Source organism: Triticum aestivum, chromosome 2D (assembly GCF_018294505.1).
Source record: "Triticum aestivum cultivar Chinese Spring chromosome 2D, IWGSC CS RefSeq v2.1, whole genome shotgun sequence".
NCBI lineage: Eukaryota > Viridiplantae > Streptophyta > Magnoliopsida > Poales > Poaceae > Triticum > Triticum aestivum.
Genome location: NC_057799.1, coordinates 601,691,635 through 601,706,099, shown reverse-complemented (window position 1 = coordinate 601,706,099; position 14,465 = coordinate 601,691,635). Strand labels below are relative to the sequence as shown.

Here is a 14,465-nt window from a genome sequence, read left to right as displayed (position 1 = left end):
GAGGGTGATTGCCGAACCTGAAGGAGCACCAGCAAAGTCCTTGAAAAACGTGGTGGTGCCGGAGAAATCAGACAGCGCCCCACTTATATTGGCTGTACAACCAGTGACACTAAACGTAGGACCGACTCCAGCAGACTGTACCCATACTTCACTGGCCACACCACTAGCCCCACCACACAGGACCTGCACTCCAGCAAAAGGTATACCGATTTCATTTGCCATAGCACCAGCTGTACCACAGAAAAATCCCACTCCAGCAAAAAGTACAGCAAGTCCACCGGCCGAAGACCTATCCCAACTGCAGAGACGGCCAATTCCTGCAGATTGGAACCCCATTCCATTTATTCCCAGTTTAAAAGACAATGCTTTCAATGTTGTTAGGGACTACGTGCATATATTCCCATCATGGGAAGATTATAGTGAAGACAAACACCATTTTCACATCTTCCTGTCCAACTTACGTGTAAGTGCTATTATTCATGGTTATTATTTTCCTGTTTTCTGCTGATCGAACACATCAATGATTTACATTACATTGTTGTAACTAGGCGAGGGTCAATCTGGATAGTCATGACGAGCAAAGCTTGCTTGTGCTTTTCAAGGAAGCATTGCAGCAGTATCGGTGTTACCTGAGGAAATCACACTTTGATGGCAAGTCTATAAACGAATTTCCGGTGAAGTCTCCTGTGCTAAATTTAGAAGACATTGAATGGAAAAACCTTGTTATGCACTGGTCTCGTTCCCAGGATGAGGTACTGTCTATGAAATCAAATGACAATTTGAACTTCTACTTTTCCGCATGTGCCTTACGGATCTTTTTTGCAGGAAATCTGCTCGAAGAAGAATTCCGGTTTGAAAAGAACGACAGGATATCGCAAATATGCTGCCCGCTGCTTTGCTCTTGTTAGTACCTGTTGTCCTGTATCACTGTACTTGCATACATACCTTGTTCATTATGTGACAGCAGTATGCATGATAGCTTGCTTATCAATTGTTCGCTCCAAATTATCTGATCTGTATGAATGGTTACATTAGTGTAGAATATATCCAATGCCAATGATTTTTTTAGCTCTGCATTGTTCTTGTAAGTACATGCTGTCCTTTATCAGTGTACTTATATTGACAGGTAGTTGTTCATGTACCATCACTCTGCAGCTTATTTTCCTTTGCCCTCCATTTTCTACACATCAGATCTATATTTACTCTTACCATAAGGTTGGTACTGAAGAAGTTTAGCTGTGCATTGCTCTTGGCTGTGCCTTTTGCCTGTATCGCTGCACATACATTTATAGCTACTTGGTTATGTAGCATCACTCTTCATCTTATCTTAAATATTCTCCATTTTTTCGTATATTATCACATCTATATTTACTCTTAACAAAATGTAGAATAAAGGCAATGCTTATGAAGAAGATTCTGTGGTAAACTTCTTGAATTGCCCCCCCCATCAGCATGGACAAGGGCTTTATAGAGCCTGTCTTCACCAGTAATGTAAGTTTGTCCTTCTCAAGCCTTCAAACTTTGTTGTGTATATTTGGTTAGGCATGACTGCAACAGCTGTTTATTTTTGGTGTTTGCATCAAATTGCATGTTTAAAGTTTATTATGTAGTTCATAAACAAAAGTTTGTCCTTCTCAATTTAAGTTTTCAGTTGTACAACCAAGTTCCTTCTTCATACCATGTAAATTAAACTATACAGAGCAAGTGATCTTCTTTTGCACTGCATGTATGCTTCTGTTCTTCATCCGTAATCCAGTGGTGTGGTGAACCTACCCACTACAACACAATGTCATATTCTGCAATGTCTTAACTATGAACAATGTCATATCATTCTACTATTATTTAAACCGTCTCTTTATTTGCCAATCTGAAATGGGATAAATTGACAGCACACTAACCATTGATACTTATGAGTTCTTGATCTGTAATCCAGTGGTGTCGTGAAGCTGCCAACTCCTTCACAATGTCATTTCCTGCCATGTCTTGACCTGAACAATACCATATTGTGTTAATGCAATTTTAAACTGTGTCACTTTATTCGTCAGTAAGAAATGTGATGAATTGTCAGCACTGATACTTTTATGTGCAAAACCTGTCATCTGTCTGCTTGTTTATCTTTCAGAGTGAGGAAGATATAAGTGTTGAACAAGCGCAGTCTCATCATCTTGCTCAGGTGCTTGCGCTGCAGCTCGCCAGCAGGGCTAACCTTTCTTGAACTCTATTGAAGTGCTGTCGGTTTTGTATATTATTTTGTCGGCGTGTTTATTTGCACTGGTGGCGATCTTTGATGCCCAGTGTATGTAATCTGCTGTCTGCTTGTGCTTTATTATCATAGTGGCGAACTTTGATGCCCAGTGGATGTAATATGCCGTAATTTCTTTATTGTATAGTCTAGGTTTTTTCTTATTCACGATGCTGCAGTTATTTTACTGTATATATATCCTGTCTTCGCAGTAAACCGGCCAAACCGTAAAATTACGGTACATAATCGGGCCGTCATGCAATCACGATGTATGATCCGCATCATGGGCCTCGTCAAACTGGCCCACTAGTAGATTCGGGCCTTTAATAGGCCGAGTAACCCCCGGCCCTCTTTTCGCAAGAAAACTCAATGGGCTTTTAGGAGGCTGAGAAGTAGGTTGGGCCTGAAACGTGCCGAACAGCTCACGGGCCGGCAGCAGCCCGAAATGGACCCCGGCCCATGATTGTGCGAATCAAATCACGGGCTTTTAACAGGCCAAAATTGTCTCGGTCCTTGTTTGGCCCAATCAGATATCGGCTGCGAGCAGGCCGGATGCAAACCGGGCCGTAGTTAGGCCCAACTATATGACGGGCTTTTAACAGGCCGAAATTAATATAGGGCCGAAATGTTAAACGGGCCCTTAACAGGCCGAAACTAATATCAGGCCGAATTACTAAATGGGCCTTTAGCAAGTGGGCCCAAAAGCATAGCGTCCAGTTAACGGGCCCAATCTGATATGGGCCATAATTGAGGCCAAAGCCTCTTAAAGGGCCGGACCTGATCTGGGCCGTGATTTGGCCCAGAACGTGGGAGGCTTTTAACGGGCCGGATCTCATATGGGCCATTATTAGGCCCGGAACGTGGCAGGCCATTAATGGACCGGATCAAATATGGGCCGGCATTTGGCCCAAAACATGGCAGCCAGTTAATGGGCCGGCCTACTAGGGTCCTCAAAATCTTGTGGGCCTACAGCTAGGCCGGCCCATTAGTGTCGGCGAAATCTCGTGGGCCTTTAGCTGGGCCGGCCCATTATGATCCGCAAGAATTTTGTGGGCCTTTACCTGGGCCGGCCCATTATGGCACACAAAAATCTTGTGGGCCTTTACCTGGGCCGGCCCATTATGGCCCGCGAAATCTTGTGGGCCTTTAGCTGGGCCAGCCCATTATGGTCCGCAAAATCTCGTGGGCCTTTAGCTGGGCCGGCCCATTATGGTCCGCAAAATCTTGTGGGCCTTTAGTTGGGCCGGCCCATTTAAACTTGATGGGCCGTGCCACGTGTCGACGTATCATAGGCGCCTTCTGTCCAATGAGTGGATGACATCTGTCCCAACGATGAGCCGACACGTGTTTCCTCCAGCCAATGATGATTTTACACGTGGAAAATCCCCATTGGTCGCGGCTGTTAACGGGTTATCGGATCCAAAACCCAACCCGATAGCTTAACGGCGTTCCGTTACGGTGGATGCCACGTGTCGGTCACCCTTGACGAAAGCACTTCTGTGACGCGCGATTTATCGTCATGGAAGTGGACACTTCCGTGATGATAATTTTGGTAATGTCATGGAACACTTCTACGACAGCACAGGTATGACTATCTTGATTCTGTCATAAATTTGTCATGGATGTACATGCATGACAAAAAACGCGACCTACTGTGACAAACACGTATCATCACGGAAGTGTATTTTTTTTGTAGTGCCACACATGGCAACCAGCTTCTTTCAGCATTAGAACTTGCAGCACATAGCAATGGCAGATACAATCCAGCATACATGGCAACTACTGTTGCCAACACATGGCAACCAGTATACTCTAGCATCAAAACTTTGTATTCTAGGCTTGAGCTCAATATGCAAATGTGAACAATCATGAATGTTGCACACACTCTTATAGCAATTGGCAAATCCCGAAGACAATATACGTCTCTTTTGCACATGACCACTTGGTAGCATTTTTTTTTGTTTTTTCCACCATCACCGTTACAAATCTACTTTTCTTCACATGCTATTTCCCACAAAAGCAAATGCAGTACTGTTTTCTGTTTTCACTTTTTTTTACCTTGTTGTGCCGCATGTGCCGATCTTGTGTGGTCTGTCATTCCAATTTGATGTGCTCTATCTGCAATAGCGCTTTCTTGCAACTGTGAAGCTTGCCATGAGATGTTTGCCGATGTGGTTCCACCGTAACAACCTGCGATCATGGTAGCAGTTGGTCATTGCATGGCAATTGTAGTTTGTTCAACATGGCACATGTAGTGGTCCAACCATGCCACACAGATTTGTTCACACTTGTCATCCACGGTTGTTTAGACATTGCAGTCACATTTGATTATACATGGCAACTGCAGTTGTCCAGGCATGGCAACTGCAGTTGTCCAGGCATCGCAACTGCAGTTTGTCCAGCCATGGCAACCGAAGCTGTCCAGGCATGGCAACTGCAGTTGTCATATATGTTCCTTTCTCCTAACTCACTTTCCACAACTTCACTTTCATGCGCTCACCTGTGTACGACGTTGATGGCAGGTACATGGTTGCTGCCTGATGCCACGTGCTGCATGAAGGTCCTACATTTTTTCTGATATAACTCGTGAATCTTTTGCCATCCTTGCAAGTTTAATTTCATGTCCACAACAATAAGTTCCTTTTTCGTATGCGTTACCTTGATTTGCCACATTAGCTAGCTGAAGTTGGTTGCCCGTACATTTGTCAGCGTTAGCGCCCTGTGACGAAACTTGCCATGCTGCCCCCCTGATTGTGGTTTGGTCATAAGAACCTGCTAAAAATAGATTGTAGGACATAAGTAGAATGACATCTTCATCGTCACGAACATGGCAACTGTTTCTTCTTTGTTTATCATGCATCGTACCGATGCCCGCGTAGTGCTCTAGTAGTGGCAGCAATGGCCCTGAAGAAATGAGTTGATTGTACTCTGCTGTATCCCAAGGTGGCGTTTCCGGCCTTTGAGAAAGCCAAGGATCAGTGTCATCTTCGTGATTCATTCTTCTGCTTTTTCTTTTCTGCCACTGTGCTTTTAGTCACTGCATGTACAAGAACGCATCAACAATCCGCAAAAGGCGTTCTTGTTGTTTGCACGTAGAAGATAACACGGCAATCTCATAACATTTCTTGCGTAGGCAACCAACACCTCATGGCAAGTAGGACATGCACATCCATTTTTCTTTTCTGAATTCTGGATGCCATCTATCATTTTGAAGCGATGGCAACAGAAAATAAAATAGGATGGCAAGCAATAATATAACATGGTGGCAACTACGGACAACGATAGATGGCAACTGACGTTAGATACAAGTGGCAATTATTTTTCCTCCCTCCCCATGCCAAATTCCTCCTTTCTCTCCCTATTTTATAGTGATTACTACGCTACCAACTACTCGCATCAAGCCAACCCAGAAGCTTGGCACAAGTCTAGCATAGTATATGGCAGATCTGGCGTATGTTGGTGGGCAAATGCAAAGACACACAAATTCGTGGGGTGTTTTCCCTGATAGCGTGGATCCAGTCGCCATCTTCGTGGGCAAATTTTGCAAATTCAGATTTCTGGACAAAAGAAGGTCGAGAAACAGAAGAAGATCGGGGATCCACCTGTTTTAGCTCGTCGTCTTGGGAGGGCAGGGGTGGGGTGGGAGGGGGTAGGGGGGTGGGTGGGTGGTTAGCTGTGGGAAAGGCGCTAGGGATCTGCTCTGGTTGCCATGGCAACCAGAGAAGGAAGGCGACGGAGGTAGGGGATCGAGAGGTGCGAGACAATGGCGGCAGGGCGGACTGGGGTTCGGAAAAAGCACGGGACGGCTGGCGTGCTGGGTCGTGCGGGCAGCGCGGTCGTTTGGCCCGGACGTGTGGGCGGTTTTGCCACACACGGACGTGCGGGCTGTGGCTGCGCGTGCCCGGACGCGGTCGTGCGGGCGGGTTCTTCTCCATGCCACACGAGGCGTGCGGCACAACCACCCGATACACCACACGTGTGGCAGTTATCGGTGTTCAATATAAAATATTTATGGAAAAGAATTTTGTGAGTCTTGGACGTAGCTGTGGAATCGCCTGGCTGAGGAATGAAGGATGATTGATCAAGAAACTGTTTATGCTGAAGACCAATCCAGTACCTTTCTCAATCCTGATCTATGCTCAGTTTCGGCTACTTGCCTTATACGTATATGTCTGGTGAGTTTTCTTCTCAGCATGTGTCACGTGGTACAAACGACAAGTAATACTAGTACTAATGGTTGGGGCGCTAATACTAGTACTAATGGTTGGGGCGCTACCCTGTGACGCCTTTTAAGACGAAGTTGTGCGCACATTTTCATTTAAAGAAAACACATAGAGTCCTCGTTTCTGTCTAAAAAAACAGTTTTGCTAGAACTCATCTACATGAGATATAATTTGGTCTCATTCATCTTTTATAGCCATTGGATGTGATGCTATAAGATGCGTGCGTGCTGATGTGGGCTGTATCTGTTCTTGTTTTTAAAGTGAATGAGACCAAATTATATCTCATCTAGATGAGTTCTAGGTACTCCCCTAAAAAAAAACTTCAGAAAAAAAACTCCACCCTCATGTAAAAAGAAAAAAAAAATCACCAACACAGCCTACCAGTGAGTGCCACTTTGCATAACCCTCCATTTAAAAAGTACCAGAGGTCCTCACCTCCATTTAAAAAGATTTCTCACCGCGGCCAACCAACTTGCGCCATGTGGCATAGCTGGTTGGCCGTCCTCCACGCGTAGCTTAATGGGTTTAAGGTGCCACAGACAAATAGACGGCTGGCCGGATGAACTCTGTATCTTTCCCTACTTCTCCCCAAGTTGTATCAAGTTCTGAACTCTGTGTGTTCCTGAGTAATATCTCTGGGTTCCTATCAGGAACTCATCCTGCCATTCCCATCAGTCCATTACACGCAAACGATGAATGAAGTTCTTCCGTCTTCTGGCGTTGACTAACTTGTAGGTGAAAGGATTTTGTATCTGAATCCACTCTCTTTCTGCGTGTGTGTGAGAGAGAGAACCCCGTCAGCCTCTGTTCATAGGTCAACGTGCACGAGGAGACGAGAGGAAAAATCTACGCCTCTAGTGTCCCTCCCTGAGGACTTTGTCAAACTGTATAATTCACCACACTGGGCCAGGGCCATGCCAACATAGCAGAGCACAAGTCGCCAGCACGACCGGAGACGGAAGCGGAAGCTACACAGGACGCGCGGGCCGGGCGTCGCCGTCACAACGTGCAAGATGAGATGATGATTCAGACGAGAGATGCCACAAAGCCGCAAACACCTGCAGGCAACTGAGCGACCTCCGCTCGCCTGGTCCAACGCCTCTGGTTAGCTAGCTAGCTACTCTACTTAGCTGGAGCAGTCAAGCACGGCTGCACGCGCTTACTCATCTCCTTCCTTCCTCCCACCTGCATCTGATCTGCACACACATTGACACCTACCCCGACTCACCCGGCCGGTCGGACGCACCCCACATAACAGACCACTCTCCTCTCTGATCGTCTTATTATATATCAGAGCCATGCTTCGCTGCGCTCAGTGAGATTCGTCCGTGCTAATTAAGCGCGCGGGCGGGCGGGGTGCACTTTACCCTCATTTTTAGAAGCGGAAGCAGCAGCAGCAGCAGCGCTGGGTGCACTAAGAAGATCGAGCGGAAAGAAGACGCTGACGCAAGTAAGTTGCTCTGTCTTCATGCCACTATCTTGCCACTGCAACTGCTGTCCTACGGTCAGTTTCTGTTACCCAATCGAGTTGATCTATGGCTCTCTGAATGTGCAACCGCTGAGTTTCTGAAGCTTGATCGTCTGATCCGGTCAGTTGTCCTAGCAACCGCTATCGTTTTCTGAATTTGCAACCGCGGATCATCCATCCTTGGTATCTAGAATAGATTCCTTTCTGTTTGAGCAGTTTATGGAATGGGTGCTGGGTGGTGGGTGCTAGTAACTTTGATCGATTCAGGAGATGCTGTGCAACGAAATTATTGGATCTCTCTCCCGGTCTCCCGTTTTATTTCTGGGCATAATAAGTAAGTGAAATAAAAAGAGTAGCTACAGTCCACCTGTCCTCGCTAAGGCTAAACTAGGGCAAGTAAAACCTGCTCTAGTCAAATGATGGAATCGTCAAACCGACTATGCAAGCGGAGAGCAATGGTTGGTTGGTTGCATATGCCCTGCTGCCTTCTTTCTTAATCGTCTGACATATGCCATGACGCAGATACCGTTTACAAGTCCAAGCACGCTCCACAACAATCAGTTTCGTCAACTTTACCTGTCGAATCAATCAGTCTCTTGCCAGCATTATCACTATCTTCACGCTGAGCCATTTAACTAGGAGTAATGGAGAGTAGAATGATTATTACGCTTGTCTGACTAATATCATAAACTCGTAATGCAGGAAGCAAGAAGGCGTTGAGAGCTTGGGCATGTCAGGCATGTCGGCGGCTGTCACTGCAACTGGTAAGATACATACACCTGCACCTGACAGAATGAGTAGACTTTAACTGTATGGTCCTTGATCAGTTTTTCATCAGCTAACTCGTTCTTGTCTCGGTTCATCCAGTATCGGCGGTATGTGCGACCGTGGCGGTGTTCATAACGATGGCTGTGATCAGGCGATGCCGTCATGTGAGGAAGAAAATGCACAAGAAGATCGTGACAAAGATCATGGAGGAGATCAGCAGAAGGAACCGGGACCGGCGAGCAGCCCCGGACGACGGCGGCGCCGTGGACGACGTGGTCATCGAGATCGGCCCGGTGGAGAAGTTCCTACACGAGATACTCAACGAGAAGCCGATGCGGTTCAGCTCCGAGCAGCTGGTGTCGTGCACCGGGAACTACTCCACCGAGCTCGGCTCGGGCGGCTTCGGGGTGGTCTACAAAGGGGAGCTCCCCAACGGGCTGCCCGTGGCGGTGAAGGTGCTCAAGGTGTCCATGAACAAGAAGGTGCAGGAAGGGTTCATGGCGGAGATCGGCACCATCGGCCGGACCTACCACGTGCACCTCGTGAGGCTCTACGGCTTCTGCTTCGACCCGGACACCAAGGCGCTGGTCTATGAGTACGTGGAGAACGGCTCCTTGGAGAAGTACCTCTACCGAGACGGGGAAGGCGATGGTGACGGCGGGGAGGAGAGGAGGGAGAAGCTTGAGTGGCGGACGCTGCACAGCATCGCCGTCGGCACGGCGAAGGGGATCAGGTACCTGCACGAGGAGTGCCAGCACAGGATCGTGCACTACGACATCAAGCCGCCCAACATCCTCCTCACCGCCGACTTCACGCCCAAGGTGGCCGACTTCGGGCTGGCCCGGCTGGGCGAGCGCGAGAACACGCACATGTCGTCGCTCACGGGCGGCGGGCGCGGGACGCCGGGGTACGCCGCGCCGGAGTTGTGGATGGCGCTGCCGACGACGGAGAAGTGCGACGTGTACAGCTTCGGGATGGTCTTGTTCGAGATCCTGGGGCGACGCCGGAACTACGACGCCCGGCTGGAAGACGAGAGCCGAGAGTGGTTCCCCAAGTGGGTGTGGGACAAGTACGAGCAAGGGGACATGGAGTGCATCGTGTCCGCGGCCGCCGGCATCGAGGAGGCTGACCGGGAGAAGGCGGAGACCATGTGTAAGGTGGCCCTGTGGTGCGTCCAGTTCCAGCCGTCGGCGCGGCCGACGATGAGCAGCGTGGTGCGGATGCTGGAGGGGGAGATGGCCATCGTGCCGCCGGTGAACCCGTTCCACTACGTGTCGAGCGGCGGCAGCTCCAGCGGTTGGGCGTTGTCGAGCGGCACCGGCACGTACACGAGCAGCAGCCGGGACACGGGGAGGGACAGCGAGGTCTCGGCAGCAAGCGCTCCTGCTCCTAAGCCGAGCGATGCAATGGTGAAGGATGCCAAGTCCATTGATCCAGTGACGGCATAGGGTGAAGCTCCACACGGAGTCTTGCTCTGTTTCCAGTTTACACAAGTAGGAAATGTTTTTTCTCGCAAAAAAAGTAAGAAATGTTTTGTAAATTAGCATTATTGACTTATGATTTTTGGGGAATGTTTTTTTAAGAAAAGAAAGGCTTCCCCTTCCTATTTCCATTAGACTGCTCACAATGGGGAGTAACACAGAGTAGTAACTTGCCGATGTTACTAGTCTATGTTACTACCTCCATAATGGGTAGTAAGATATGAGTGGTATCATGAAAGAGTTCATTTATTAGGCTATAGACTCATTATGCCTTGAAATGTGTGATGTTACAGTAACTACCTAAGTTATCACAGACCCCTCTCTCCTCATTAATTAGCTGCCACATAAGCAATTTTGTATTGAAATGTGTGATGTTACTAGTTAAGTACTCCCATTGTGACTAGTCTTAAGGGAAACCAATAATACGAGCTACAAGCAGAACAATAGCAAAATAAGCAGGAACATAACCAAACAAAGGCACTCGAGGCCACTTAGACCACTATTACTACTACTCTCTCCGTCCCAACATAAGTGTCTTGAGCTTAGACACTTATTTTGGGACGTAGAAAGTACTAGAGAAGAAGCACTCCGTCTCCAACAGCTAGCATCAAGGAGGCGTTCTAGATATTCATCCTCCCAGCCTTGGCACGTTGTACCACTACCCTTGCGAAGCTTTATACACATCACTTGCTACATGTTCTAGTAGCCTTGTTCCCAAATCCAACACCTTTTTGTTTTGTTCCTTTGTCTGCAAAATAGACCAAGCCATTATTCAATAGTTCACCAGTTGAATCAATGTCATTGGATCATTTTAAATTTTGTTATAAAAAGAATCTCATTTCTACATTTCCAAATAGTTTAAAACATAGCAGCCACCCCAATCAGAACTAATTTTCTGTCCACCTTTCTAAAGGTTTTAATCCAGCTCCCTAAGCAATCTTCAATAGAAGAGGGGGTAGATCTTAAACCAAAGGTAAATGTAGGCAAGCTCCAGATCAGTGAAGCGGCAAAACAGGTGAAAAGTAAATGATTGCTAGTTTCATATTTACCACACATCACACATTCTTTGGGACCTTTCCAGCTCCTTTTCTAAAGTGAATCTTTAGATAGTATACTTGTTCTATTAACCAACCACAAAAACACTTTGATTTTGGCAAGTACTTTCACCTTTCAAAGGATTGTTTGTGGGAAATTACAGTCCTCAGCGATCATTTTCCTATATAAGGATTTTACTGAAAATTTTCTATATCCAGTTAAAACCCACTCCACCTTATCTTTACCACTCCATTTCAATTTCTTCACATCTGATTTTTAGACTATTCCAAACCTCCAGGGTTCCCCCCTACAAAGTTCTTCTAAATCTGAAACCTGGCTACCCTTTCTGGATAGCCTCAGCTATTGTAATGTCATCATCAAAACACAGATCATATATCCTAGGATAATCATCTTTCAATGTCTTATCATCCACCCAAACATCTTCCCATAAAATAGTGTTTTTCCATCACCCAGGTTTTTCTTAGCATAATTTATAAAATATATCCTTCACTTTCAACAGACTGGACCAAAATTGGGAATCTCCGATCTTTTTTTAACTCAAGAAATGCAGCCATGAGGTACATATTTCCCTTATAAGACAGATTGCCAAAGCCCTTCTTCAGTTTTCAGTTTCCAATACCATTTAACTAACAGAGCTTTGTTCATGATATCTAGATTAAAAATCCCGAAACCATTTAACTAAGAGAGCTTCGAATTAACTAAATGGTATTTCTTATTGTCTTCATCCTCTTGCCAAACAAGTCTAGACCTAAAAAATCTGCTTTTTTCATTATGCCCACTCGCATGGGATAGAAAGACATCATAAAAAGAGGTATGTTGGTTAAGCAAGATTGCAGCAAAGTTATCCTCCCTGCAATGGAACCCAAAAGTCTTCCCTACCGTCAGCTACATCTTTTTTCAATTTTCTTCACCATCCCTTTCCGGTGCTTATTTCTGATATTAATGTCAGAAACATGCACCAAATATTTTATGGGCAACTCTCCCATTTTACATGTGAAAATTTCCTGATATACCTCCTTTTTCTCAATAGCTCTCCCAAAAAGGAGCTCACTTTTATGAAAATTAATTTTCAGCCCTGACATTTGTTCAAAAGCACAAAGAATGAGTTTTAGGTTTTTTACACTCTCAACATCTTGCAACAAAAAAATGGTATCATTGCACTAGTGCAGAACCGGCCTTTATCACTGGTTCGTAAGGGCCTTTAGTGCCGGTTCTGCAACCGGCAGTATGGAGTGGAGACTAAAGGCCCCCCCCTTTAGTACCGGTTTGGCACGAACCGGCGCTAACGTGCCACCACGTGGCACGAGCCAGGCCCGGGTGCGTGTAGGACATTAGTACCGGTTGGTAACACCAACCGGTACTAAATGTTTGGGTGTGTTTTGGTTTTAATTTTTATTTTTCCTTTAGTTTTGTGTTTTCAATTTAATTTAGTGATTGTTTTACATTATAATGAGTTGTTAAATCATTAGGTGAAAGTACCGCAGATTAGTTTCGACTAGATGCATGTGGATCCTAGCTAAGTGATCAAGTATATGCCATATCCATATTACTTGATCACTTAGTGATCTAAGTAATATGGATATGGCATATACTTGATCACTTAGTGATCTAAGTAATATGGATATGGCATATACTTGATCACTTAGCTAGGATCCATCCAGTTGAAACTAATATGCGGTTTCTTTCATAAATGATATAATAACTCATCATCATCATCATCATCATCATCATCATCATATTATAAGCGTTCATAACACCACAAAAGCAAATCACTCTTTGAGATTAAGTTCAGGACGAAGAACACGGACACGCATGAGAGGACAACAAGTACTAAGAGCGTGATAACTAGCTAAATCACTCCTGCTGCTCTCTCTCAGGTAAAATAGCATAGAACATTTATAGCTCTCCTGATTCATCATATTGGAGCATGCAGATGAACCTGTCTCCTAATCGTGGGCTGCGCTTCTGATTGCTGCCCCCTAGTACTTCTCTGCGATCGTTAACAATTTTGCTCCAATCTTTCACTATTAAGCATTCATCGCTTTCAGAAATCCTGAATGCACTCATGTGCACTGTAGGATATCTTGGCCGTAAGCTAAAAATTGACATGCGACCTTTAGTCTCGATCCACTGAGGCACAACTGTCATCCGGAGTCCCTGTTGAGGAACATCGTATAGTAATTAATATACTTAGCAATGAAAGTTTAGCTTGAAAAATAATGTATGCAAAAGATGCACTGAGGACTAATAGTAAAAATATTACCATCTTTCCTAAATACATGTGACCGTAGTTCAATACGATCACTATTGGTCGCACGTTTTGAGTACTAAGATTTTTAAATTCAGGAAAATGATTTCTCTTAACAGCATCAAGATCCTCAAGCCATGAAACATAATGACTTATCTCCTCGCAGTTTAGTTCAGCTCCGGGACAGCAGTAGGTCCTGTCTACCAAGCCGGACATGTTTGCTTGAATGGAAATAAGCTGTCAATAGAAATTAGTTGTCAACTATTTTTGAATAAACAATATCAAAGACATAAATATGGTTGAGAAACTCACATAATGGTAGAACTGGAGGCGTCTGCACATCGACCCAGATGTCTCTATTACCTTCAATATCATCTTCCGGACGAATATCAAAGGTGATAACCATATCAGGCTCAAATGCATAAGCCTTCCATAGTGCTTGCCAAGTTTTGCATTCAAAATAGGTGTACGTGTCTGCATTGTATAATTTGACGTTGAAAGTATAACCAGCATGCTCGGTCTTCAGGTAAACTCTCTTTACCTCCATAGTTTCCATAGCACTGAAACCTATCTTATTCAAGACAAAAATTCTTGCATGGCAAGGGATGCGCTAGTAGAATAGTGAAAATTTAAAATTATAAGTTGAAGCAAATGAAGCATATATAAGTCATGCTTAATTACGAAAAAAGACTTGTCGTTGTGATTTACTGTATCCACTTCGAAGGTCTCATCCAGCTTGATGCTGAAGCGCCTATCATCAACAAGGAAATTTCTGTCGCACAGGCCGCGCTGGTCTTCACAGAATTCGCACTTAATGAAATCTTTTTCGTCGTCAGACGACATTTCCTATGTTCATATAGGTGAAACATTAAACACTTACTAGTTCTATTAATTCAACTAATTCAACTAAGCATTTAATAAAAATAAACGTGTTCTATTAATTTTCTTACTAAAATAAAGTAGCTAGTTCCATATAGTA

At 45.2% G+C, this 14,465-nt stretch overlaps 1 protein-coding gene across 1 annotated transcript; it reads left to right on the top strand.

Annotated features, from left to right (window-relative positions):
* Positions 1-7,598: 7,598 nt before the first annotated feature.
* On the top strand, positions 7,599-10,445 carry LOC123050306 (G-type lectin S-receptor-like serine/threonine-protein kinase SD2-5). Its single transcript, XM_044473119.1, has 3 exons — positions 7,599-7,915; positions 8,636-8,697; positions 8,801-10,445. The coding sequence occupies exons 2-3, from the start codon at positions 8,664-8,666 to the stop codon at positions 10,147-10,149; spliced, it is 1,383 nt and encodes a 460-aa protein (XP_044329054.1). The 5' UTR covers positions 7,599-7,915; positions 8,636-8,663; the 3' UTR covers positions 10,150-10,445.
* The last annotated feature ends 4,020 nt before the right edge of the window (positions 10,446-14,465 follow it).